Source organism: Drosophila arizonae, chromosome X, assembly GCF_054131065.1.
Source record: "Drosophila arizonae isolate 15081-1271.41 chromosome X, UAZ_ARI_1.0, whole genome shotgun sequence".
In the NCBI taxonomy this organism is placed as follows: domain Eukaryota; kingdom Metazoa; phylum Arthropoda; class Insecta; order Diptera; family Drosophilidae; genus Drosophila; species Drosophila arizonae.
The window spans coordinates 25,929,535-25,954,778 of NC_142927.1; the positions used below are offsets into that span (position 1 = coordinate 25,929,535).

The following is a 25,244-nucleotide window of genomic DNA, read 5'->3' on the forward strand; positions in this document are numbered from 1 at the left end:
CTGTATGTGGCGTTAAACTAACGATTTTCGTGCCACGATTTATGTGGCTCGCATGCATATTTCGTACAGGATATATGTTCTGGCAATCAAGTGCTCGTCACTAGGAAAACTTTTACCAAGTCTAGTTGTAGATGGCCCCAAGAGTATTTCACTATGCTTCCTCTAACCTCTTGCCATTCATAATATGTGAGCCTGGCCAAGTTATTCATGCTCGATTGAGGGCTACCCTGTATGGCGGCCCAAAACCCATCTTGATGGATGATGATGAATCTTTATTGATTGTGTGTGCGTGTGTGTGTGTATGTGTGTGAAGGGAATCAGATAATAGTTCCGTATCTCTAGCATACTCACACAAGTTACTTCAAGTGAGCAACCTCTTTTGGCATTTTATTGACTACAGGGTATAGCTTATAAAAATGGAAGCCAGCTGCTGTTGCTGCTGCTGCTACTTGCAACGCATAAATGCTAAAAGTGTTTCATGTTTTTCGCGTGTCAATGATGACACACACACACACACACACTCACACACACACTTACGTGCGCGCTTTTACGCACATTAGCAGCGCTGGTGGCTGGTCTCTTGGAAGTGGGCGTGGCACTGGCTGGCATGAGCACACAAGTTCAATATGTGCGCCCTCGACTCGTTAGAGAAATGCTTTAACTATGCGAACGATAGAATTGATGCTCGCTTCTCTCTCTCTCCCACACTCGCTCTCTTTCTCTCGCTGTGTATGTGCGTGCCTTGAATGTTTTTTACATCCGTTACGACTCTCTCACTCTCTCTCTCACACTCTCACCGTTGTAAGCTTTGAATGCTTCAAGTGAAATCGGTAGCCGCCCTACGGCGCACATTAGCGCGATACTGGGAACGGAATCAAGCGAGAAGTTCCGGATACAGCTAGGGCTTCCTATCAGCCATACCGCGCATACCCCATCTGGCAGCAGTCACCGACTCGCCTGCTCACCTCCTCGCCTCCTTCGCCTCCTCGGCTCCTTCGACTCCTGCGCTCATCAAAGCGCTGTCATTAGAAACTTTTGCTGCGTGACGATTTGGCGCAAAGGCCAACATTTTGACACATTGGCAAGAAGGCGTTAGCGGGCCAGCAGCCGCAGGGATGGAAGCTTGTCCTGTTTTTGACGCATGGCCATAAAAAATGATGATGGGGATCATGCTCGTGCTTAAGCTCAATTCATCAGGCAGGACGCAACACCTACGACACCAAGGACGACGACGAATGCGATAGACCGTTAAAGGCTAGTAGAGAAAAGTGCGCCGGTAAATGGCGAATGTCCAGGCTGGCAGGCACCAATGGCTGGATAGTTGATGGGCGTCACTGGCACTCGTCAAAAATATATATATATGTATATATTGCCATTTAAGCTCCGGACGCATTTACGACTAACAGGTATCAAGCAGGAATCTGACGTGGAACAATCAGACTGTCCCTGGACTAGAGCTGCAGCCCGATAGCCGTTGAATGGGCCACAGATTGAAAAACGGAAGCGTCCAGAATGAATGAGTGATTGCATTCGATTGCATTTGAAAGCCGGCCGATGCCAGCTACAATATACACATACATACATATTCACATAGATCGGATGCCGTATAACTGCGATAAATGTACGAAAAAAGGAAAAACAAAAAACAAAAACTGAAAAAGTTGAAAGCAAATTGCAGATGCGAATGCAGTTCAGTTCAGCTCAGTTCAGCTCAGTCTATTGATACAAAAGCAATTTAATAACAGATATTTGTATATACAAATATATATATGTATATAGACATAGATATATGTGCATACATATGTATATTTTTGCATTCTAATTTGCTGATTCAACAATGTCATTTTGATTACTATGAACTCGCTTAGAATGAGGCGGAGCACTGAAAGCATTTCAATTAACAAATCTCATAAATTGTGCGCGTCACGTGAAACACAAACAAAATTGAGGATAATCCAATAAAATAAATTCATGAATTATTCAAAATGAAATTATGAGTGTTTTGATAAGTTAGCAAGCGAGCAAATTAATATGCAGATAGCCAAATATCTCAGTGTTTAGATGCTGATTCTATGTGATTGGAAATACAATAACTCTGCAATCATATTTCACGAAAATAACTATTTGCCTATTTCGGAATAGAATAAATGTCTAATGCAACCAAGGTGTGAAGCTAGAGGTGTGTATAAGCTAGAAACTGTCATTGTGGGAGTTAATTATTGGGCAAAGTTATGGAAATAATTATCATTAATATTATTATATAATAATATTGTATTAATACTAATCATTCAAGAGAGCTTTAGTCGATATTGTTCCACTACGAGATCCCATGAACCCTGCGCAGAGTTGATACTCCAATCATTCTATATACACACACACACACACACACAGTTACGCATAAGCACGAGCTCTGCTAACTGCGCCGTTGACGCAGCGACTGCGCTTGGGCAGTGGAGTGGGCTATATTTGGAGAATTTATTTGTTGACTAAATTCTTTTGTATGGGGAGTATGCTCAACAAACTTTTAGAGCATGATAATAATATTCAAATACCTGTATTTGCTAAATTACAAAATTAGAGTATTTGAAATATGCTTTTTTATGGTTTCCTAAATATATACAGTAGAATTCGGTTATAATGACGTTCAAGGGACCGTCGTTATACGCAGAAGACGCTGTACCGTACAAGTTTGCTCATAAAAGCTTATTTAGGGACCAGAATTTTCGTCGCTATAACCATACAGACGCTATAAGCGGAGTCCTTATAGCCTGTTTCTACTGTATATTACGAAATCTTTGAATTTGTCACATGTACAGTAAATTTAAATTACGCTTAAAAAAGAATATCAAGTTATCGATAAATGGAATGAGTATCGAAAAATATGATAAATTTTGTAAAAAATAAAAATAAAATAAAAATAAAATTTTAAGAGACTAGCTCTTATATCTTCTGAGATCTCGGCGTTCATTATTGGACGAACGGATGGACCGATGGATGGACAAGAAATATATGTACGTATTACTTAATGGGGTCCGCCAAGCCTTCTTCTATATGACTGATTGCCAGAAGAAACGATAGAATATGCCAAAACGAAATACATAGAACTTCTGACTAACATACCTCCAGTGGCCCATGGAAGTTGGTTAACAAGAAACAGACTTTATGCCCAAACTGAATCCAATAAACTGCTCTATTGCCTTAGCATTCCGATGGCTGCTATAGCTTGGCTATATTTGTAGCTATATACATATGTACGTACATAGCTGTAAGTGCAATTCCGATAGTCAGACACGGTCAGGCATTCAGATCTAATTTGTTTGAGCAGGTAAGCATGATAATGAAAATAAGCTAAAGTGCAGCCGATACGGGTGTCCATCAGTTCCGTCAATTTCAATCATTCCGTTCAATCGGTGCGTCCTGCCGGAAATCAGCTCGGCGAGTGTTCGATTGGCAGCTGAGCGAATGCAGATTGTTGCATTCTCCTGGCTGACAGGCGATGGCCCGGCTGGTCCCTAGGTCGCCCCCAAGGGCCGCTGCCACCTGCAAATTATTCATTTTTTTTTGTCCTTTTTTCTGCCAATTTACGCTTTATGCTTCACAGTTTGTTGTTGCTTTGCCATGGTCAACAGGGCTGAGTGGGAATGCGAATGGGAATGGAAATGGGAATGGGAATGGGAATGGAACTGTAAATGCGAATGGAACGTGTTCGGGCTGCCCAATGCGCTGCCTCCCCAGCCCTTGACAATGGCCACCTAGTGCTCCGAAGAGCACCTTGTGGCCGCCGCAGCGTGGCACATGCCACAGCTATGAGGGCTTATGCACTCGACTCATGTTGACGAATGCAGTAAGAAACAACGACAGCAACGACAACGACAGCGACAACAACAACAACAACTGCACCGACAACAACAACTTTGGCAACCACAACCGCAATCGCAATTGCAATTGCAATCGCAATGCACATGGCCAGAAGGCGTGACTCCCAATGCCCACGCCCCCATCCCCGCCCACATGTCACCATTGTGCGACGCAGTGTTTTATTATTCATACGCCCCGTTTGCATCTCCCATTGCAGTTGCAGTTGCAGTCGGTGTTGCAGTTGCTGTTGCTGCTACAAATTCCTGCTCTTTTTTAGCCAGTTATCATGCACATGTATTCACAATAATTGCGTGTAAATTTCAACCGTTTAAAAAGTCAGCGCACAATCGTTGACAAAACAAAAACACGCTTGTATGCTCCACTTAAGAGTGCTCGACTATGAGATGACAGTCTCTTCCCTACCTTTACGGTTTACAACATTGTTAACATGCGTCCTTAATTTATTTGCATTTCTGAGAGAGCCAGAAGTGGAGACAAGGGTAGAGATAAAGGCAGAGACAGAAGTAGAGGCAGAGGCAGAGGTAGACGTGGAGATAGAAACTTAGAATGAGACTTGGGCTTAGACGTACATTGGGAGAGAGAGGGATAGAGATAGAGATAGAGATAGAGATAGAGATAGAGATAGAGATAGAGATAGAGATAGAGATAGAGATAGAGATAGAGATAGAGATAGAGATAGAGATAGAGATAGAGATAGAGATAGAGATAGAGATAGAGATAGAGATAGAGATAGAGATAGAGATAGAGATAGAGATAGAGATAGAGATAGAGATAGAGATAGAGATAGAGATAGAGATATTGATAGAGATAGAGATAGAGATAGAGATAGAGATAGAGGTAAAAGTGGAGTGGAGACTTAGAATGAGACTTAGGCTTCGACTTCGACTGGAAGAGATATAGGGATAGAGAGTGAGAGAGAGAGAGAGAGAGAGAGAGAGAGAGAAATATAGAGAAAGAGAGATAGAGAGAACTAGAGAATTAGATAAAATGAGATTGAGACTAAGACAGGGACTGTGACTGAGGCTAATACAGAGGTAGAGAGAGAGACTGAGACTGAGACAGGGAATAGAACTGAGTTTCAGATAAAATGAGATTGCGACTTAGGGTTGACTTAGACAGAGACTGAGAGAGAGAGAGGGATAGAGAGGAAGGTACTGAGACTGAGACTGAAATAAACTCAAATAAATTGAGATTGAGACTGAGATATGCAATAAGACTGAGATTAAGAAACTGAGACAGGGACTGAAACTGAGCCAGGTACCACAATAACTTCTCAAAATGCAAAGAGATCAAATTACAGCTCATTCGAATTATAAAGAGCATTTTGCCTGTCAGTAGCTTGGGATGCTTATGAATCATACAGTTAGCTTGCATATAAACAGAAAATACATACATACGAAATATCATAATATTTATGAATGATAATAATAATAAAAAGTTTTAACCAATTTGCAATCCAAATTTGAAGTTCTTGGCATTCTATACCCTCTCTCTCTCTCTCTCTCTCTATCTATCTATCTCTGTCACATGACGATTTTCTAAAGACAACTCGTTAACAGTGGCTGCCATTGCCGTAGCCGTTCATCCCTCTCCTGGCAGCACCCGGCAACCACCTGCCCATTGCGAGTGCAGCGCGGCCTTGTCTGCCCGTGCTAACGTTTTGTTGTTAAGCCATTGGAATTTATGGCGTTGTTTACACAAAAATTGCATTCGCCTTGCAGTTGAGTAAACACACGACTCGCCAACAAGAGGAGGAAGAAGAAGAATAACTAGAGGAAACAGAAGCAGCCGAGGCAGCATCCAAAGCAGAGACAGTGAACAACCAAAGCTACACGAAAAAGAAGAAAAAACTAAACTAAAAAACAAAAAGAAGTTATGCACGCCCTTTGCAAATCTACCCGATCCGGGCATACCCTGTATTCCGCTTGCTTGGTTATTTAATAGAATAGCCGACAAATTGAATTCCCTCTCCAGAATACTAAACTAATTCTATCTAGTTATACACTGAGACATTGCTGTATAGAATCGCCTTTTGATGCTAATCAGAAATAAATATATTCTGTTGACCTTGCCGTACCGATTCGCAACTGGGTAAGGGGTATGCCAGAAGGAGAGCTGGAGCAAAAGACAAGAAAAAAAAAAACACACACACAATTTGGCAAGTCAAATTGAAAGAGCTGCGTTCCAGCGTTTCGGAATATCAAAATTTTCAGCTAACGGCGTCCTTAATGAATGCCAATTACTACTGAAGGACCTGAAACTCGATTATGCTAGCGAAAATGCAGAAAAAAAGTAAGAAAGCAAACCGATTTAAATAACGAGTATTTTCAATTGCTCGCAATGAACTGAAGGACTAACAAAAACAACTGAAGTTAACTCGAGCAGAAGGTGTGCATACTTTAAATCATGGCCAGCTGCTGGTTGTTGAAAGGAGCTGAGCTGAGCTGGGCTAGAAGCCGCTGTACTATGGAGCGTACACGCAATGTATATTAATTATTACAATGTTGCCCACACACACACACACACACACAGGCACGCTTGCTCACTCATTCACATAAATTTGAAATAACCATATCGTATAATTATATAAGCTGCACAACGACCCAAATGTGCGATGCCCAAGCATTAAATAGACAAAGACGACAAAGATGGAGAGAGAGAGAGAGAGAGAGAGAGAGAGAGAGAGAGAGAGAGAGTGAGAGAGATAAAATGAGTTTGGGTAAAGAGACGTCCGACTAGGGCCATGTTGCTGTCATTTGTGGGTCGCAAACAACGAAATTGCATTTAGGTGTAGCCAAGAACTGTCAGCCAAGAACAAACAAAGAATCCAAATCGGCCAACTGAAGCTTGCCAAAAACTCGCATAAGTCTGCTAACTAATTACGAAATTGAGATCAGAGATGGGAATCGGAATTGGAATCGGAATGGCAATCATAATGGCTTAGGTATTATTAGGAAGAGCAGCCGAATGTGGAATAGTACAGTGTTAACTGGCCATACTGTATTTTATTTAAAGATATATATTATATGAAGCGTCTTTTTCCGCTCAACTGAAAATTAAATATACTATAATTGAGTTCCTAACGGAAATATGCCATGAATAGTGCCCAAGACTTAGGCAAGACCTCAGCAATTGAAAATAGAAGCCGAAGCACCGGTTGGTATTACTTCTGAAAATGTCTTGAGCTCAATTTATACGAATTACCCAATGAGCTCTTCAAGGACAGATCTATATACATGCATATTAGAAATGTGAAACCTTTGAAGTTGAACCAAATACGAAATGCTGAACTAATTAGAATTTGAGAGCAGCGACTGCGACTGCGACTGCGACGGCGACGGCGACGGTAATCGGATTTGGTCAGTGTGTCAAGCAGAAGAAATTAAATTGTTCGCCTGGCTTTTGTCTATTAACACAATAAGCCAAAGACATTAAGTTGTGTGTGTAAACGGTGTCTACATGTACTTATATATGTATGTGTGTGTGTGTGTGTGTGTGCATATAATAATTTGTCACGATAAATGTGCGACACGCAAAGCAATCATAAAATGTGCTTTTTGGTTACCTTAATGTGATTGTCAGGCCACATGTAAGCATTGAAAGCAGTCAATTAGCACTAACACAGACGCACACGCTCACACACGCACACGCACACACACGCACACACGCACGCATAGACTGCTGAAGTGTGCCATATAAAGTATACGGCATGTGTGCCCAAAACGGCAGGCGACAAAAGCGGTCGCCGCAAAGGTCCGTTTAACTTAACGTTTCCCACGCGAGCGACAACAGCGTTAACCCACACACAGGCACACACACACACACATGTATACAAACAGACATACATATGTATATACACCTTGTCGAAATGAATGGGTAAACGGGCAAGTTGTTGGCTAAGAGCATTCCGAGCTGCCTGCCCAACGGTGCGCTACGGTCTTAAAGTAGACAATGGATTGATGTAGCTCTAGAGAGGCATAAAGTGTGCCACAAAAAACATAGGTAGTTAATTTTTAACAGACTCAAACGGACTGACACACAGACGAACGTACGGACAGACGGACGGAAGGACGCACTTTCATTTTCGCTCAACACTTGCCACACGATAGCCAACTGAAAGTTCAAAGCGAGCTGAAATTTATAAAGCTCACGCCCATTGGCACTAATTGCCAGCAGAGCTGCGGCTAGAGCATGTCGCGCACATCCTGGCCTTTGCCTCGGTCTCTCTGTATGTGTGTATGTGTGTGAGAACTGCAGGTGCCTTTTAATGATGCAGGAAATGAGTTAATGCGCCCATCGGGGACGCCAACAGCGTCTGTCAGCCAGGCCCGGACACCAGCTCAGTCAACCATTTACGTCGCCCCATCGCACCGAGCAGTCGGCCGCATGCAAAGCGCGCCCAGCTGATTGGCAGCCGTGGCCCCAACAGCAGCAGATGTTATATTGTCGCCAATGTCATTAGAAGCAAGCGTTCACTAATCAGCTTATCATTATTACATTGACGGGAGCGGGCAGAGCGGCCAGAGCAGAGCAGACGGCGCAGCGCAATAAAAATCCTTGTATTGAAGCCTAAGCGCATTAGGATAGTTTGCCAGTCTCAGCCAGCGTAATCGACAAACACACAGCCAATGCTGGCTGACTGGTCGCAGCCCGAATACACTTCACTTTTATAGTCGGCGTCCATCTGTAAGAGTCGAAAATAGGTCACTATGCTATCGCCTGGTTAAAAATGTAAATCAAGTCCTGTGATATATTCGACCCATTGGGAATTGCTGCTGATGCTCTACAACGCATTGTCTCATTCAATTGTTTCTGATTAATAAATAAAATACAAACACTTTTGCTATTCGTCTGCTGAATGCAATTGCTATGCAGTTAAAAATGAAAAGTTCAAAAAACGAGGGCTGCAATCTCTCAATAGTTGCTTCACGCGATAGTTTCGCCTATTGGCGATCTCAAATATCGATCGCTGATGGAAAATTAAATATTCAGATAAAATGCACAAAATAAATTATTACGACTAAAATATTTAAATAAATAAACTAAATGATTAATTTTTTTAAAACTAATTAGTGAGACGATAAATATGAATATCAAACAGCATCTATCGATCTATCGGAATGTCCATTAATGTCCATCACGACTATCGATGTTGCCATCAACTGCTATAAATGATTTGAAATTTATGAGAATGAATGCTCTCTCCCTCTCTCTAAGACCAGTCAACTTTATATCTTTGGCTTAAACTTGACATTTGTGGCTAGGAAGTATTTCTCTAATGTTAAGAAATGTTGCAGACTTGTACAAATATGCTCTGAGAAGGCTTTCTTATCAGACAAATAACTTTAATATCCATCTGTTTATTTATACGGAGATATAAATATTAACTTGGAATCATAAGTTTTGAATACAGGCGGCTGGTCGAGTCCATAAAACAGTATTTTTGTTGCTCTCGATTAATGGCTAGCACATGTTGCGATATTCTATTTATGCCCTGCCCAGCGACAGGGTATTATAACAGTCGGACGTAAAATAAATCAATTAAAAGATTTCGGGTTTTTCGGGACGCCGCGCATCGGAATAAGCCAAAAGCAAAGCTAATTAGTAAAGTCCACAGGGAGCTGACAGTTGGGGAGGCAGGGCTGGTTCTGGGTCCGGCTCTGGCTCTGTTTCTGTTTCTGTGGCTGTGTCTGTGTTTGTATCGGGGCATTGGGTGTGGGCGTGGCTGGTCAAGCATATTGTGATGCCATTATCAGCGTATCATTAATTTAATGTGTGGCACATTAATTGCCGCATTGCGCATACACAGCAATATGCGCTGCAAGTGGAAATGGTAAATGGAAACGGAAATGGAAATCAGAATGAGAGAATGAAAATGAGAGCAGAGCCGTCAGAGGATAGGGGAGAGTGACGCGAGCAGCCCATAGATAGTTGATAAGAATAATAGGCATCATAATGCGAACTGCCTTGATTTCTAAACCATATTAATTGGATGACTTTGCGTATCTTTGTTGTATTCAGGCAGCACAGCGAATCCGGACGCGAAGCGACTCTACGACGATCTGCTCAGCAACTACAACAAACTAGTGCGTCCCGTGGTGAATGTGACGGATGCGCTCACGGTGCGCATCAAACTGAAGCTATCGCAACTGATTGATGTCAATCTGAAGAACCAAATTATGACCACCAACCTATGGGTGGAGCAATCCTGGTACGACTACAAGCTCAAATGGGAGCCCAAGGAATATGGCGGCGTCGAAATGCTGCACGTGCCCTCCGATCACATTTGGCGCCCGGACATTGTCCTCTACAACAAGTGAGTTAGCCCCATTTACTAGCCCACAGCTGACCATAACTCCACGCATTCCACCCCCAACCAAACAGCGCTGATGGCAACTTTGAGGTGACGCTGGCCACAAAGGCAACACTGAACTACACAGGGCGCGTCGAGTGGCGGCCGCCGGCCATTTACAAGAGCTCCTGCGAGATCGATGTCGAGTACTTTCCCTTCGACGAGCAGACATGCGTCATGAAGTTCGGCAGCTGGACATACGACGGATTCCAGGTAAGTTTCCATCCATCCATCGACCTATCCAGCTATGCATCTACATATATTCCAACTGAGAGAGTCTGAGCGAATTACGAATTACATCGATACTTTTGTTTCGATATATGTATGTACATATTTGTGATACTACAACACATAGACTGGATAATGAGCATAACTTCGTATTGCCTGGCTCAGTCTCTATACGCTCGGGCAGTCAATATATGGCAGGTCTATGTGTTGTATGGTTAGGGGTCTTACATTATGGACGTATCAATAGACAATTAACATGACTTGATATTGCAGATACAATCGATAGACAATTAACATAAAAACTTAATATTCGCATTGGCAGCAGACCTATCGGAACTGAGTTCCCATTTACGTACAAACAGTTTATGGTATAAAAAGAAATATGTTTCTCCAGCTTACTTCCGACTTTCAAGTCAAGCTTTTGATGTACAGCCAAATCGGGATCAAGAGTATATAGACATTCCGTTATAGACCTTCCGCCACGCCTTTTTATAAAGCCAATGTTCATTCTGAGTTTATGCAAATATCGTAAATTTCGCTGGTTACTTTTATTCAGGTCACGACTGTTCGGTGCAGCTGGATTATATGAGTTGTAATCGAGATAAAATGTAGAAGAATTATCGAGCTCATAGAGCGAAAAAGAAGGAAGAAAAGAGATGGGAACACAATTTGGCTTTTCTATGCTATTTGCACTTTGGAAATTGGGCTCCTGTGGATGAGTTCCCTGAGCAGCAAAGGCAAGGGCAACGGATCCTGCGGCTGGTTTAGTGGCTATAAACCCAAATTCGCTCATAATTCGTTGTTGTGGCATAGAATTTCTCACATTTTATGGCCGCACAGAGGAACGGGCTGCATAAAATTGTCTCTGGCGATTTGAAAGCACACAGGGAGATAGAGAGGGAGAGAAAGAGAGAGAGAGCGAGAGGAGAGCAAGAAGCTAGAAACATTCGTGTAAGCAAATATAGAACAGGACGAGCCAAGGGACAATAAGGTGGCCTGACACCTGTCGGCAATAATAAAGACAGACAGACAGACAGACAGCGGCGACAGTTGAGGCCTCGTAAAAGGCGTTGTGCAGGCGAGGCTGCAGCTGGCGCTGTGGTCGTACATGGGATATGAGACATCAGGCATCAAGGAAGTATGTGGCATGAGGCATGTGCCATGTGGCATGTGGCATGTGGCCATGGCGAGGGGTGGCGAGCTCAAGGCGGAAGGAGGCTGGCGTTAATGTTGCCACCCGGCAGCGACTTGGCAGCTAATGAAGTGGCATTAGAGCGGCATTCACTGCTCGCTGCGACTTTGCAGCTTTGCGCAAATGAGCCGACAAATGGCCCGCAGCTCTTGACAGCAGCGCAACAGCAACTCTTTTTAGCCAGGCCCTTGCTGCCTCTTGGCTAACCGCACATGCGGTGCTCGACTCTGCTCTGCTCTGCTCTGCTCCGCTCCGCTCGGCTCGGCATTGGCGGCCATAAAAAACTCGCACTGCATGTGCAGCAATACCTGTCCTTGCCGCAGGCGTAATGTTGCCCTGGCTTTAATCAAATCTTGTTACCCTCAATGATGCCAGTCTGTTCAACAAGCTAATGTCTCTGTGCGTGTATGTGTGTGCATGTGTCTGTGTGTGAGGTAGTTATGCAATTCTCTTAACTGAGCCGAGGCAAATTGCCGCCAGTTGTTGCGTAATGCAACTTGCAGAACTGCTGTTAATTTGCATAGCTCACACGCACAGACAGCCGTCAATCACACACACACACGCACGCACAGCTAAGCACGCACGCATTGCAGCGCCCCCCTTTCTGCAGCATACTTTGCGGCGCACAATGTGTAAAGCGAAAAAGAAGCAAACGAAGATGCGGCAGACGTAAATTAGATAATGAAGCTATGCGTGTAAATGTATCCGAAAGCAAAAAGCGACGTGAGCAGCTAGGTGAAAAGACTACGAAAATAAGAAAAAGAAGAAGAGAAGAAGAACAAAGAAGGCGGAAGCAAAGCTAAAGATGATGAAATGTGGCAATAATATGAGATTAAGAACAATATAAGATTGCATGAAGCATAGTGAAGAGGAAGGCGAAGGACGAAAGAACAGTAAGAAGGAGAACGAAAAATCCAGTAACAATAAAAGCCAAGCGAAACACAGAAAAGATCAAGCAAGCAAATTGACAGCAAAAGCGCGAAGCTTAGCCAGAAACAAAGGAAGAAGAAGAGAAAGAAGCGTAGCGATAAGCAAAGCGAAAGGGCATACGAAAAGCCGAATAAGAAATGTAGAATTGTCCAATTGCAACTAAATGTGGAACGATAGTTATTTAAGAAATATCGATAGTCGTTGCTAGTGCAATGCGATGAATAGTCGATATGCTCAAGAGTAAAAGTGCAAAGCAGAGAGAGAGAGAGAGAGAGAGACTGAGAAAGCTGTTTGTTTAAATTAAATAAAATTAGCATGAAAACAAAGTGAATTAGGGCAAAAGTGGAAATCCACAAAAGAGACAAAAAGGGAAAAGACAAAATGAAAGCCATATCAATTTAATCAGATGTTTCTGTCTTCATCCATAATTGTTTTACATGCGAGTTTTATCTAGACTCTGTACAGCTCATTGTTTTTTATTACTTAGCTCTAGTACTCGTAGGCTCCCTCTGCTTCTTCTTCTTCTTCTTCTTGTTTTGACTCTAACTCTTCTGCTAGCACTAATTTGGGGCAGCTGTTCACATGCCTGGCCCCCTCCTGTCCCTTCTCTTAATGCTCAACGCATACATTAAGCCTTCCACTCGCAGCAGCAGCCAACTACACTGGCCTACACGCACTGGGTCCACAAACTTGGCAGACTTTGACTTTAATTTGCTAAAAAGCCAATCTTCATTTGGCATTAAAAGCCAAGCCAAGGCGCTAACAGCATTTGACATGCCACGAAACGCACAAAAACGTGGCTATCTGTTTCTTGACTGAAATTTCTGACTCTCACACGCTTAGTGTGTGTGTGTGTTAGTGCGTGTGTGTATGTGTGTAATATTGTCATTGACAACAATTGTTGTAATGTTGTTATTGTTATTCGTGTTGCTGCTGCTGCTGCTGCTGTTGTTGTTGTTGTCGCTATCAACGCCTCATTGTTGTTTTTTTTTTTTCTGCTTTGTTTTGTGTGGACGCGAATGTGGGCATCGTTTGTGGTCCACATAAATCAACCGCAATAAGCGGTATCAACAGCGTCGTATCATAGAATATTTATAAACTCTCCTGCTGTACATATAGAGCAAGCCGTGGCGCACACAGCGCAGAACAAAGCGTAGCCCGTTGGCGCAGTTGGCTGGGCCGTGGAGGCATGAGGCACGCGGCACGAGGCCGGAAACAGAAGCTGGACTGCTTAATGGCCGCTGGGTTGGCTTCATTGTGAATTGAAAGCATTTACAATTGTCTGTCAACTGTGCCCCAGTGGCGAAGCATTCCCAGCTCTGTCTCAGACTGATGCTCTCGCTCTTCCCCTCTCTCGCTTGCGCTATCTCTCTCTCTCTCTCTCTCTCTCTTTCACTTTTTACCTTGTGTACAGGTCCTGTCGCAACAAGCAACATCTTTCGGTGTCGGAAATATTTCAGTAAATCGTAACTTCCTTATAGTGAAATTTCCGCTACCACTTAAAATAACAATTTCCGCTTCGGCAGTTTCAGTTACATTCACACAGTTGCAGCTAACGGTAAGAAGTGCTTATAAGTTTGTAGTTGTAGCTGCAACATCGCAACAGTTGCACCTGGCAACGTACATCCTGCCTGATTACGCCCGCTGCCTGCTCACGCTGAAAGGCAGCGAGCGCCGATTGCACGCCTAATTTTATGTGAAGAGCTCCCGAGCATACCAAACCACGCACAGTGGGGCAAACTGCTACAGCTGCGTTGCCTAGCAAAACAAAATTGAAATCTTAAAGCAGTCAAGTTGGTAATACAGTTACCAAATTATCGATTGATAATGAAAATTAAGTTAAGATAAGTGCAAATTTGAAGAACTCCATGCCAAGCAATGCACAGTGGGGCAAACTACTCTAGTTGTGTTTCGAAAAGCAATCAAGTTTTTTAAATCTCTATTGCCAAATTAACTCGCATGGATGAGTGTTGATCGATAACTAATATGAAATCTCGATAAATGTAGGCAGAAACTTATTTTGATTTACCAAAGCTGGCAGAAGACGTCATCGTATATCTGCTTTGAGCATTTGGAAAATGAAGTCGTGGTAGTTTCCATATATTTTATATAGATTTTTTCATCAGACTTGTGAATTGTGTTGATAAAACTAATAGGACCTGCACGTTGTCAAATCGATATTTATCGATTTTTATGATATATTAACATGAATTTTGGAATATAGCTCAAGGACATCTTATGTAAAGATCGCACTTAAGAAATGCTTTAAAATGTTTAATATCCCTACAATTCGAAGCACATCTTCAAATAAACTAGGGTATCTCAAAGCTCAGACCTGAACTTGCTATTAACGAAAATTGGAGCGTGCCTAGAGAAATACCGATGTAAGAAAATGAACAAGCTGAATGTATGAAACAAATTTCTTTGTCGAAGCAAAAAATATCAATGGCGGCACTTTAAAAATACGATAACCGATAAAGTTGATAGAAAAAAGTAAAAGCCTGAGATTGGGGGACCCAACGAGTAATCTGAACTCAGTCAGCTTTATGCCAATTACTTATTATAATTCGCGCTGATGGCCCAATGGCAATGTGTTGACTCTGCATCAGCATGCACTGTCGGCTCATTCATATGTGTGAGGGTTGTGTGTGTGTGTGTGCCCATAGGCTCAATTTTTACAGTTGATTTGACAGAAAGCGGCATTAGCTAAAGCGGCCCGCCTACCCAGGTGTGCCAGTCGAGTTGACTAAACAGTTGAATCGACTCGATGCGACTCCACTCCACTTCACTCGCTTCGCCTCGCCACGCCTCGACTCGACTCAAACTCCCAACGCCACTCAGCAAATCGAATTAACGTCACTTTTCAAATTTCACGCTGTTCTCATCGTGCACACCTCTGCTAAAAGAATTGCCCTCTCAACTGGCTCTAACCGCCAATCGACCAACCACTCGACCCTAGGCCCTGCTCTACGACCCATAAGCAGCTCGCCCACTACTGGCACCGTCCCACCTATAGACATGTGTGCCTTTCTCTCTCTCTCGCGCGCGCTCTCTCCCTCTCTCTCAGCCTCTTTCTGTCGATGCTAGCTCATTGAGGTGTAAACGTCGCCCCCTTCCATCAAGTTCACAACGAAAATCGCATCAAAAGCCGAATATGAAAAAAAAGTGATCAAATACCTGACGAACCACTAATGCCCTAACTAAAGTACATATATAACAAGCAGAATAAGAATAATAATATTATAAATAATAATAATAATTTGTATACTAAAAATAAGAATAATAATAATATCAGTAATAATACATACATACAAAATTTAAAAAATTTTAAAATAAATTATATAAAATCATTTCATTGATTATAAAAAAAATCAATTATTTAAAAATTAAAATTGAAAACTTCATATGAATAATATTTTTTTTAATGAAATCATGTGTCAGAAGCTGGGAAAGAAAGAATGATCTGTGAAATATAGTATAGAAAAATAGAATATAGAAAATATATAAATATTTATAAAAAAAAAAAAAATATATATATATATATATATATATATATTTTATATATATATACTCTTACATATACATACATACCTATACAAAAAAAATAAAATAAAATAAAAAACAAAACAAAACAAAAACGATATTATTTATTAAATTTTAAACATCTGAAAAAATCTATTATATTTCAAATATAGAAAAATTTACTATATAAGACAATTTATATAGAAATGTGTTGTTAAATGAATTTAAAACGCCTATAAAGACAAAAGATTATTAACTTTTTACGAAACAATTTTATTTTCATTTACATATAAAATATGAATAAACAATTTTTAATGAACCAAAAAATTGATGACAAATTAAAACTAAAATTTATTGTCTATTTTTTGTGACCAATTTCAATATTTATTAATATAAATTTATCAATATCGAATAACTCAAATGTGTTTCTCTTAGAGACTTCAGTTTCAGTTTTTTATATGATATATTTGGGAGAGCTTAAATTACTGGTGTAATTAATATGACTGCGAATAGAATATGCTAAATATACAAAAAAAAAAAAAATAAATAAATATTAATAATAATGCTAATGCTAATAATTGACTAAATATCACATCAAAGAAACGAAATGAACGCAAGAGCAACAAAAAGTTGAAATGGTCTATGTTACAGTTGATGGTTCATACAATACTTTATTTCCGCATTTATATATGTATTGCTCTTTCAGCTATAATTATATATTTATGTAATCTGATGGTTGGCATTGAGCAAAGTGGAGAGTGCGAATCTGATGTCTTAGCTGCAATCGCCTCGGCTTGGGGGCGCAGAGCATTTGAGAGATACCCGAAACAGCTGGCTTCAGGCTTCAGGCATCAGGCATCAGCCTGTGCCAGTTGTGTGGCTGGCATGCCAATTGCAACGATGTCCCGAGCTGTCCTGTTCTGTCCCGTCCCGTTCCGTTCCGTCCTGTCCTGTCCTGTCCTGTCCTTTCCTGTTCACATCCTGCACTTGTTCTATACTCGTGTCCATTCTCTGTCAGCTGCAGTCGTGCCGAACTAAGCAAAACTGAAACAGAAATTGAAGTGCAAACTTGTCTGGCTTAGCTTCGGCTTTGTACACTCCAAATTCTCCCAGCTGCTGCTGCGGCTGCTTATGGCTGACGACTATTTGAATACTCTGACTTTCAATGTGAATTAATGTGGAGTTCAGCAATCACTGAATGCCTCGCTCTGCAGGGTATGTCAGGTGCGGTGCTGGCCGGGGCGAGTGCGCACTCCACTTCTGTGTTTCACCATTTTGGCAAGTCGGACATGCTATCTGCTGATCCAGCTTCGCATAGCAGCTCAATTATGTGCGCTGTCAACGTGTGTAACCCTGTAATTGTCTAATCACTCTCGCTCTAGGTACATCTCTCTCTCTCTCTCTCTCTTAGTCTATGGTACAGTTATACTAACTCTTTCTCACTCTCTCTCTCTCTCCCTCTCTCTCTCTCTCTCTGTTTTTATATATGCCAGGTGGATCTGCGTCACATCGATGAACTGAACGGCACCAATGTGGTTGAAGTGGGCGTGGATCTGTCTGAGTTCTACACGTCCGTTGAATGGGATATACTTGAAGTTCCTGCAGTGCGGTAAGTTTTCAAATACAACAACAACAGCAACAACAACAACAAATCTACAAACAGCAACAAAAACAGCTTTGGCAGCTGCTTTGGCCAACTTTTGGCCGCTGTCACAAAACACAAACACAAATCTTACGAATGTCAGAGCATTCTGCACAGGTCAAGGATGCTAACAACAACAACAACAACAACAACAACAACAGCTACATAGAATTTGCAACGACGACAAGTTGCTGATGATGAGCCCGTGTGCTGCTCGCAGTGGGCGTTCTCATGGGCGTGGTCGACAGTTTACCGCCAATATTTACACTTGTACATGAGGCGTCTGTTTCTCTTTTTTTTTCGGGGCGGGGAGCAGAGGTCTTAGTCCCCATCCCCCCGTCAGACTCCACAAATCGCAAGTCTCTGTGAGTCGGCGAAAAGTTTTTAAATTAAAAAACTTTGGCGCCGGCTGCCAAAGGAACAGCTTCTGGACAGTGAGTGGATGTGTGTGTGTGCGAGTGTGTGTGTGTGTGTGTGTGTCGCACTTGTAAACAATATATAGAGATGCCTGCTTAATTGCCACGCCCACAATTCCAGTACCTGCCCAGGCAGTACATGAGCCAACACGCTTGTGTGCACCCATCAGCATTTGCTGTTGCTGTTTCTTTGCCGGATGAGAGGAGCTGGAGCTGGAGCTGGAGCTCCAACTCGACCTGGAGCTGTAGCTGTAGCTGGGGCCTAATGTGCTTACCCCATATACAAAAGGCAACAATTTCAAAGTGTTTTCGCACATTTTGTTGCGCGGCGCAAAGTGCACAAGAAGTTGCCTCTGAGAACATTGGCAAATTAAAAGCCTAGACACACACGTATACACACTCACACACACATACTTGCACCTACACACTCATACACTCAGGCCATGCCTCTCGAGTGTGTGTATATTCTGCTACTCATTTCAAAAGCTAATCAAAGAATCAATTCATGCAGAAGCCATAGCAAATGATTTGTAAGTCTTGCTAACGCACGAAAGAGGTCTCTAGTGGGGACTGCTCGACTAGCAAATACCCTGAACACTGCTAATTGTTGGATGGTATACCAATCGTTCTGCGCTTCCTCCATGCATATAAAGTAAGGAACACACATACATAAGCAAGCAAGCGCTCTGCTAACTGTGCAGTTGAATGCGCTTGAGCTGAAATTCGGGATATATTATGAGAACTTATTTGCTGAACGAGTCTTCTTGTATATATAGATCCTATATTTTAATTATTCACTACGTGATTCAAAAAACAAGTAAGAACGTTGCAGTCGGGCGTTACCGACTGCGGAATACTCATTCACATCCCATCAACAATTTAGTAGTTAAGTTTCGTTCTAATACTGTAGAATATACAGGTTTTTCCGATTTGCCACGCCCCAACTGGGCGTAGACACCTCATTTTTGGTCAGTTTTTAGAAAGAGATAACGTTACCCTAACTGCAAAGTTTGAATGCTTACCCTAAAAAAATGTGAAAATTACAGGGTATTTTTCGATATGCCACGCCCCTAAAGAGGCGTAAAAATTATTTTTGGGGAATCGATAGAGGAGGCTACCAGTAACTCAACTATCCAAATTTGAAGCTTCTAGCTATTTTACTTTAGGAGATATAAACTTTTGCGGTTTGCCACGCCCCCTGTGGGCGGACATATATCCGACAAAACTTTTTGGTCTTGGGTGATCAGTCCGAGTATATATACAAAATTTGAGGTCTCTGCCATCAATAGTGTCCAAAATATAGGAGAATTTAAAAAATCACTATATCTTCAGGTCCGATTTGCCACGCCCCCAACGGGCGTAGACTTATAATTTATCTTCAGACTTTATAGAATCATACCATTAGCTGACGTGCAAAATTTCAGCATTCTAGGTTTATAACTTTAGGAGATACAGTTTTATCCGATTTGCCACGCCCCCAATGGGCGTAGATATATCCGCCATAGCTCGTGATCTTGGGTGGTCAACGCGGACCTACATACCAAGTTTCAGCTTTCTAGCTCTTCAACAAACATGATTTCTGGTATATCGGAAAATGCATTTTCCGATTTGCCACGCCCCTAGTGGGCGGATCGGGAAAATTTTAACACTTTATAAATCGGAGATATACACGAGTATGTGTTCCAAATTTCAAGTCTCTAGCTTCAATAGCGCCGAAATAGATTGCGTTCATACGGACAGACGGACAGACGGACGGACAGCAAGACGGACATTGCACAAAACCAATATACTGATTCACTTTCGTGAATGAGTATAATTACGTCAATATTAAAAAAAATAAGGTTAAAAACCCAAAGATTATTATCAAGTATTTTCGATAACAAAAAAATGAGATGAGTTAACGAAAAAATATAAGGAACTCATACTACATATGATATTCATGAGCATACGTGTAAAATTGCAAGTCTCTAGCTTGTCTAGCTTACGAGATCTCTGCGTTCAATGAGACTGACGAACGGGTGGACATGGCTAAATCAACTCAGTGCGTCATGCTGATCATATATTTGTTTTATGGGCTGTACCACGCCTCCTTCTGCATGTTACATACTATATAATACAGTAGAGTCCTGATAATTCAAAATGGCAAGGGTATGGGCTTTTTTTTTTATTTACACAGAAATTCAAATTGTCGAGAATTTTTGAGAACGAATTTTTCTCAAGGGGATAGAATTTTTTTTTCGATATATCGCGATTTTCGATTTGGCTGGGTACGAATTATTATCGAGATTCGACTTTATATGTGTACATATGATTAAATGAGAAATTATTATCAATCAGTCAATCTTGGATTATTTTATGTTTTTCCTATTGTTCAACCACAATATAAGGCAAGAGTCCATTAGAGGTTACAATTTGTTTCTTAAAACATAAGCAAAACATCAAGACTATCATTCAATCAGTCAATCCCTCTCCGATTGCCCCCATTGCTCCCCTGTAGCCCGCACACTATTAAATATTTACTACACATATTTATATGTCTTTAATACTGCATTTATATGAATAAATATTATCAATCGGTCAGTCAGTCAATGCGACAGTCTAAAAATGCTCAGTCACCAAATGCTCTTGCTATCAATCAGTCAATCGCTCATTCATTCAGACATTCACTGTTTTTGTTTTCCCCATAATTCCACTTTAAATGATATCAAAGCAGACTTGAATATTTCGTTTACAGCAGCTTTCAATGAAATCGGATACTTAATCAATCAATCAGTCAGTCAGTCAGATGCACCTGCCATTGTTCTATTGTGCCCACTACTCGGCGCTGCTGACGGCTTAAAGCAAAGTTTCAATGCCAATCGATCGGCCAATCGGGCACTTTGATTGAATCCCAATATTTGCGAACAATTTCTGTGTATTTAATTTAATTCAAAGAAGACCCAATCAATTATGAACTATTGTCATAAATTGTGCAAGGCCCAAAAACACCTCCCCCCCTCCCCTTTCCACTATCGATTGCAGCTATTGTAATGGCTGCAGTTTACGGATTAGTCGCTTGGCCGCACTGAGCTGGACGAGCTGGCAGCGAGGATTTCACCGGCGCGACAAAGTCCAGCGATAACGGTATTAAGCTCGATGTGTTTGGTTATAGCCAACAACAACAGCAGCAACAACAACAGCAGCAACAACAACGAAATGCAATAATTTTGATTACATTCGCATTTCGCGTTCCCAATATTGTTGCTACCTTATCCAGTTAAACGCCCTTGATTTAGTCCCCTTTTAGCGCAAGCTTCTCTTTTTTTTTTTGTATTTTCATTTTTATTTATTTATTTTTATTTTATTTATTTTTTTTTTTTTTTTGAGAGAGTTGCCTCAACTTTCGAGCCCCCGGGCAAGTGAAAAGCAACTGAAATGAAATTTAAGAGCAAAAAACAAAAGTTTTTATTTTGCTCGAAATGTTCGTAAAAAATGGGCAAGTGCTCAAGATGTCAATGAGCGTGCGTGCATGACTAACAGATACCCTATAACAACTTGAAGCACTTGAGCATTGAAAGATTGTTGAGCTTAATTTAAGCAGTATAAATCTTAAGAAAGACTGAAGAGAGAGAGAGAGAGAGAGCGAGAGAGCATTGAAAGTGTCTTAAAAAATGTTAAGGCAAAAGAAATTAAAATTTGTGAAATTCATTTATAAAAAACTAGCTGGCCCGGCAAACGTTGCATTGCCCTCTATATTATTTCTAGGTAAAAAATTGTTGAAAGCTATGTTGTTCAGGCTGGGATACACTGATAAATTTATTAATCGGATTTTCATTCAAGCACCTTGTTGTAAACGACATTCTTCGTTTTTTGGTCGGGTGCAAGAACAAATAATGCGGATCGTTTGCCAACACGTGAGCATGCCACGTACAATTGACCATGAGAAAAACACGCATTTTCTAGATTGAGGCCACAAATAGTCAAAGATTGGCCCTGTGACTTGTTGATCGTCATGGCGAAGGCAAGACGAAGCGGGAATTGAATTCGTTTAAATTCAAAGGGCATATCTGTTGAGCTCATCGCAATCCTAGGAATAAGAACTTCCTCATCTTTAAATTTTCCTTTGAGTATCAACGCGTGAATCACATTGCTCATCAGTTTTCTTATCACCAAACGCGTTCCATTGCACAGTTTTGGTTGGTTTAAATTTCTAAGCATGCAAATCATGGAGAATTGCTCTTTTCATAGCTGTGTTCATTTCTTGACGCCGGTCAAGTTGTTCTTCCATATTGCCCATGAAGTATATTTGCAAGAATTTTTGCTGTGCATCTTCAATAGGTTGCAATGATCCAATGCGATGGCAAATCTGGCCTTGAATCTTTAAATTCAAAGCCATAGTTATTATAGTTATATTTACAAACACTATTTACAGAAATCTAACAAACTACATTATTCAAAAATTTTTTTTGGCAGTCATAGAAAATAAAATTTTTAACGTAAATTACCTTAAATATCCGTCTCCAATATTTTCCGCCCCAAATTATGTCATTTGGAAACAGGCATTGTATTTTTGAGTGTTCGCTAGAAAATGTCGTGATTCTAGTGTTTCGCCATAAAGCAGGGAACGCAATGCTCTGGTGGCGAGACCACTAATGGCAATGTCACTTTACCACTAAGGCAGCACAAACCGGGCGTTTCACCAGCAAACTTCAATGCGCCACAATGCTAGCAAACAACGTCCATTGGACCAATGCAAACTAAACGATTCAAGCTGTAATCAATGGTGCAATCATATCGAAACGCTGCTCGATTCAAATCAATCCTTGAACCATTTCTTATTGCCATTTCACGGGCTGCCTCTCTTTGAGAAGCACGAATTAAGGCCCTTCTTTGCTGGGTACTAACGCGGAGCCTTTCTCGGGCGATTTCTCGCTCTTCGTCAGATAATTGACTCGCGCTATTCCGTTGCCTAATTGCATTATGGGTCCGCCGGGAAAGATTAGATCTTCTAGGACGCGGCATTTTTATTAATAGTAATACTGCCCTCGCACAAAACCATATAAATCAATCGAGAAATATAAATATAAATAATTTACACAAATTTATGTTTGAGACAAACAAATACCTGAACTTTCGAGATATTTAGCTTTTGTAAAAGTCCAAAAATACAATTTTTAATAATTAACTTTTTTTTTTTAATTTCGAATTTTGAATTTTGAATTTTTTATTTATTTTTGATTGTTAGGTTTTAATCTTTTGATTTTTTTTTTAATTTTTGCAGATTTTTGATTTGAAATATTTATAAAGTTTAAAAGTCCGAAAATATAAAAAGCCAAAAATACACTTTTTAATAATTGCCTTTTTTTTTTTTAATTTCGAATTTTTAATTTTTTATTTATTTTTTGAACAGTCAGGTTTTAATCTTTTGATTTTTTGCAGATTTTTGATTTGAAATATTTTTCCTTTTGATTTGAAATTTTTTTTTTTTTTTTTTTTTTTTTTTTTTTTTTTTTTTTTTTGAATAGTCAGGTCTGCTCGAGGTCAGGAGACCGTAGACTGACTGACTACATTTGTTTATTTACTTCTACACTATTGTCAAAACTGTCATTGTTACCAAGCATACTGGGTATAAAAAAAATTTGAACATTTGGGGAAAAAACCGCGTTTTTCAAGTATTCGGCAAATTTTTTCAGTATTTTTAAGACCCTATACTAAACTCGTTGCGGAGACAAATCCAACAAATCAAAAACCATGAAAATTGGTTCAGCCCAAATCAAGTTATAAGCAGTCTTCACTTTTACACAACTTTCTTTTATATATATAGATTTGATACATTTGTCAAAAATTTAATATATGCCTGAAAATTGTATATACTGTATGTATGTATTGTATACGTATACAGCTGCTGTCATACAAATAGTATCGCTACTGAGCACTATCCACATCTAAATTAGATAAAGAATCTCAGATCCAGATTTTCGTATTTTCATATATTTCTTCTAAAATTTGAGTTAATCACAAAAGTTTTCTGTTTAACATTTAGTGCATCTATTTGTAGGACCACAGCTGGGAAAATATATATCCATATCTTTCCCTATATATTCCCTTTAATTTTCGATAACTTTAACTTTGCTTCGTAGGATGTTTAGATTCACTAAAGATTTCTTTATTGTGTTTACAGGGTATATGAGCTCGGTTACAACATGTGAAATGAACTGAGCACACGCATTGTTTTCTGGCATTGTTGTTGTTGCTGTTGTTTGTTGTTGTTGTTGTTGTTGTTGTTATCAACGTTGTCGTTGGCACGCGCGCCAGCCACAAACATGTCGCGACGCACAGCGCCGTTATGGGTGTCCGTGAAAGTGTTGTTTATGCCCCTAGCAGCGAGAGCAACAGCAGCAGCAGCAGCAGCAGCGGCAGCGGCGGCAGCATAAAGGCCACACACACACACACATGCACACTTACACACACTCACAACAAATAGAGTGTAGCAGAAAGAAGCAAACGCTCACCTGCTGCATGGCGTGCGCGAAATGCACTCGTTGTGGCACATTATGTGCGCTTGTGGCAAGCAGCCATGTGTGTATTTGTGTGTGTGTGTGCGAGTGTGTGTGTGGCGCACACTTGCCACCAACTACTTTCAAGTTGCGTGCAAATCTTTTGTGATTAATAAATCGCCTTGACCTCAGCTGCAATCCACATGAGCAGCGCCTTAAGCCAAGCGCCGGAGCACCTCAGTTCTCTGTCTCTGTCTCTCTCTCTCTTTCTCTCTCTCTCTTACTCTGCCTAGCATATTTTATCTCTCTTTCTTTCTCTCTCTCTCTCTCGCCCTCTCCCTCTATCTCTGTCTGTACCTTTCTGTCCACCTTTTTCTCTCTCCCTCTCTCTCCTGCTCTTAACCACTTTCTACACCTCTATTCACCTCTCTCTCACTGTCAGTACCATTTTATCTCTCTCTCTCTTTCTCTCTCTCTCTCTCTCTGTGTCTACCTTTCAGACAATCCCTTTCCATCTTTCTCTCCATCTGTCTAGCACTTTCTACATCTCGTTCTTCATCTTTCTATCTCTCTCTCTCTCTCTCTCTCTCTCTCTCTCTCAGTCTTT

General features: G+C 40.9%; 1 protein-coding gene and 2 long non-coding RNA genes across 13 annotated transcripts in view; 2 read left to right on the plus strand and 1 right to left on the minus strand.

Annotated features, from left to right (window-relative positions):
• Positions 1-25,244, plus strand: part of nAChRalpha3 (nicotinic Acetylcholine Receptor alpha3) — a 128,525-nt gene that overhangs the window by 73,993 nt on the left and 29,288 nt on the right. For all 11 annotated transcript variants that reach the window (XM_089475641.1, XM_089475639.1, XM_089475640.1 and 8 more), the window contains 3 exons: positions 9,901-10,195; positions 10,264-10,444; positions 17,597-17,712. In XM_089475641.1, coding sequence (XP_089331767.1) covers positions 9,901-10,195; positions 10,264-10,444; positions 17,597-17,712 — 592 coding nt within the window. The remainder of the gene's footprint in view (positions 1-9,900; positions 10,196-10,263; positions 10,445-17,596; positions 17,713-25,244) is intronic.
• LOC149268058 (uncharacterized) lies at positions 21,425-23,618 on the plus strand. The gene is made up of 2 exons (XR_016271272.1): positions 21,425-21,905; positions 21,981-23,618. It is a non-coding gene; the product is annotated as an uncharacterized LOC149268058 (long non-coding RNA).
• Positions 21,925-23,971, minus strand: LOC149268059 (uncharacterized). Its single transcript, XR_016271271.1, has 2 exons — positions 22,646-23,971; positions 21,925-22,518 (listed from the first exon to the last, which is right to left on the minus strand). It is a non-coding gene; the product is annotated as an uncharacterized LOC149268059 (long non-coding RNA).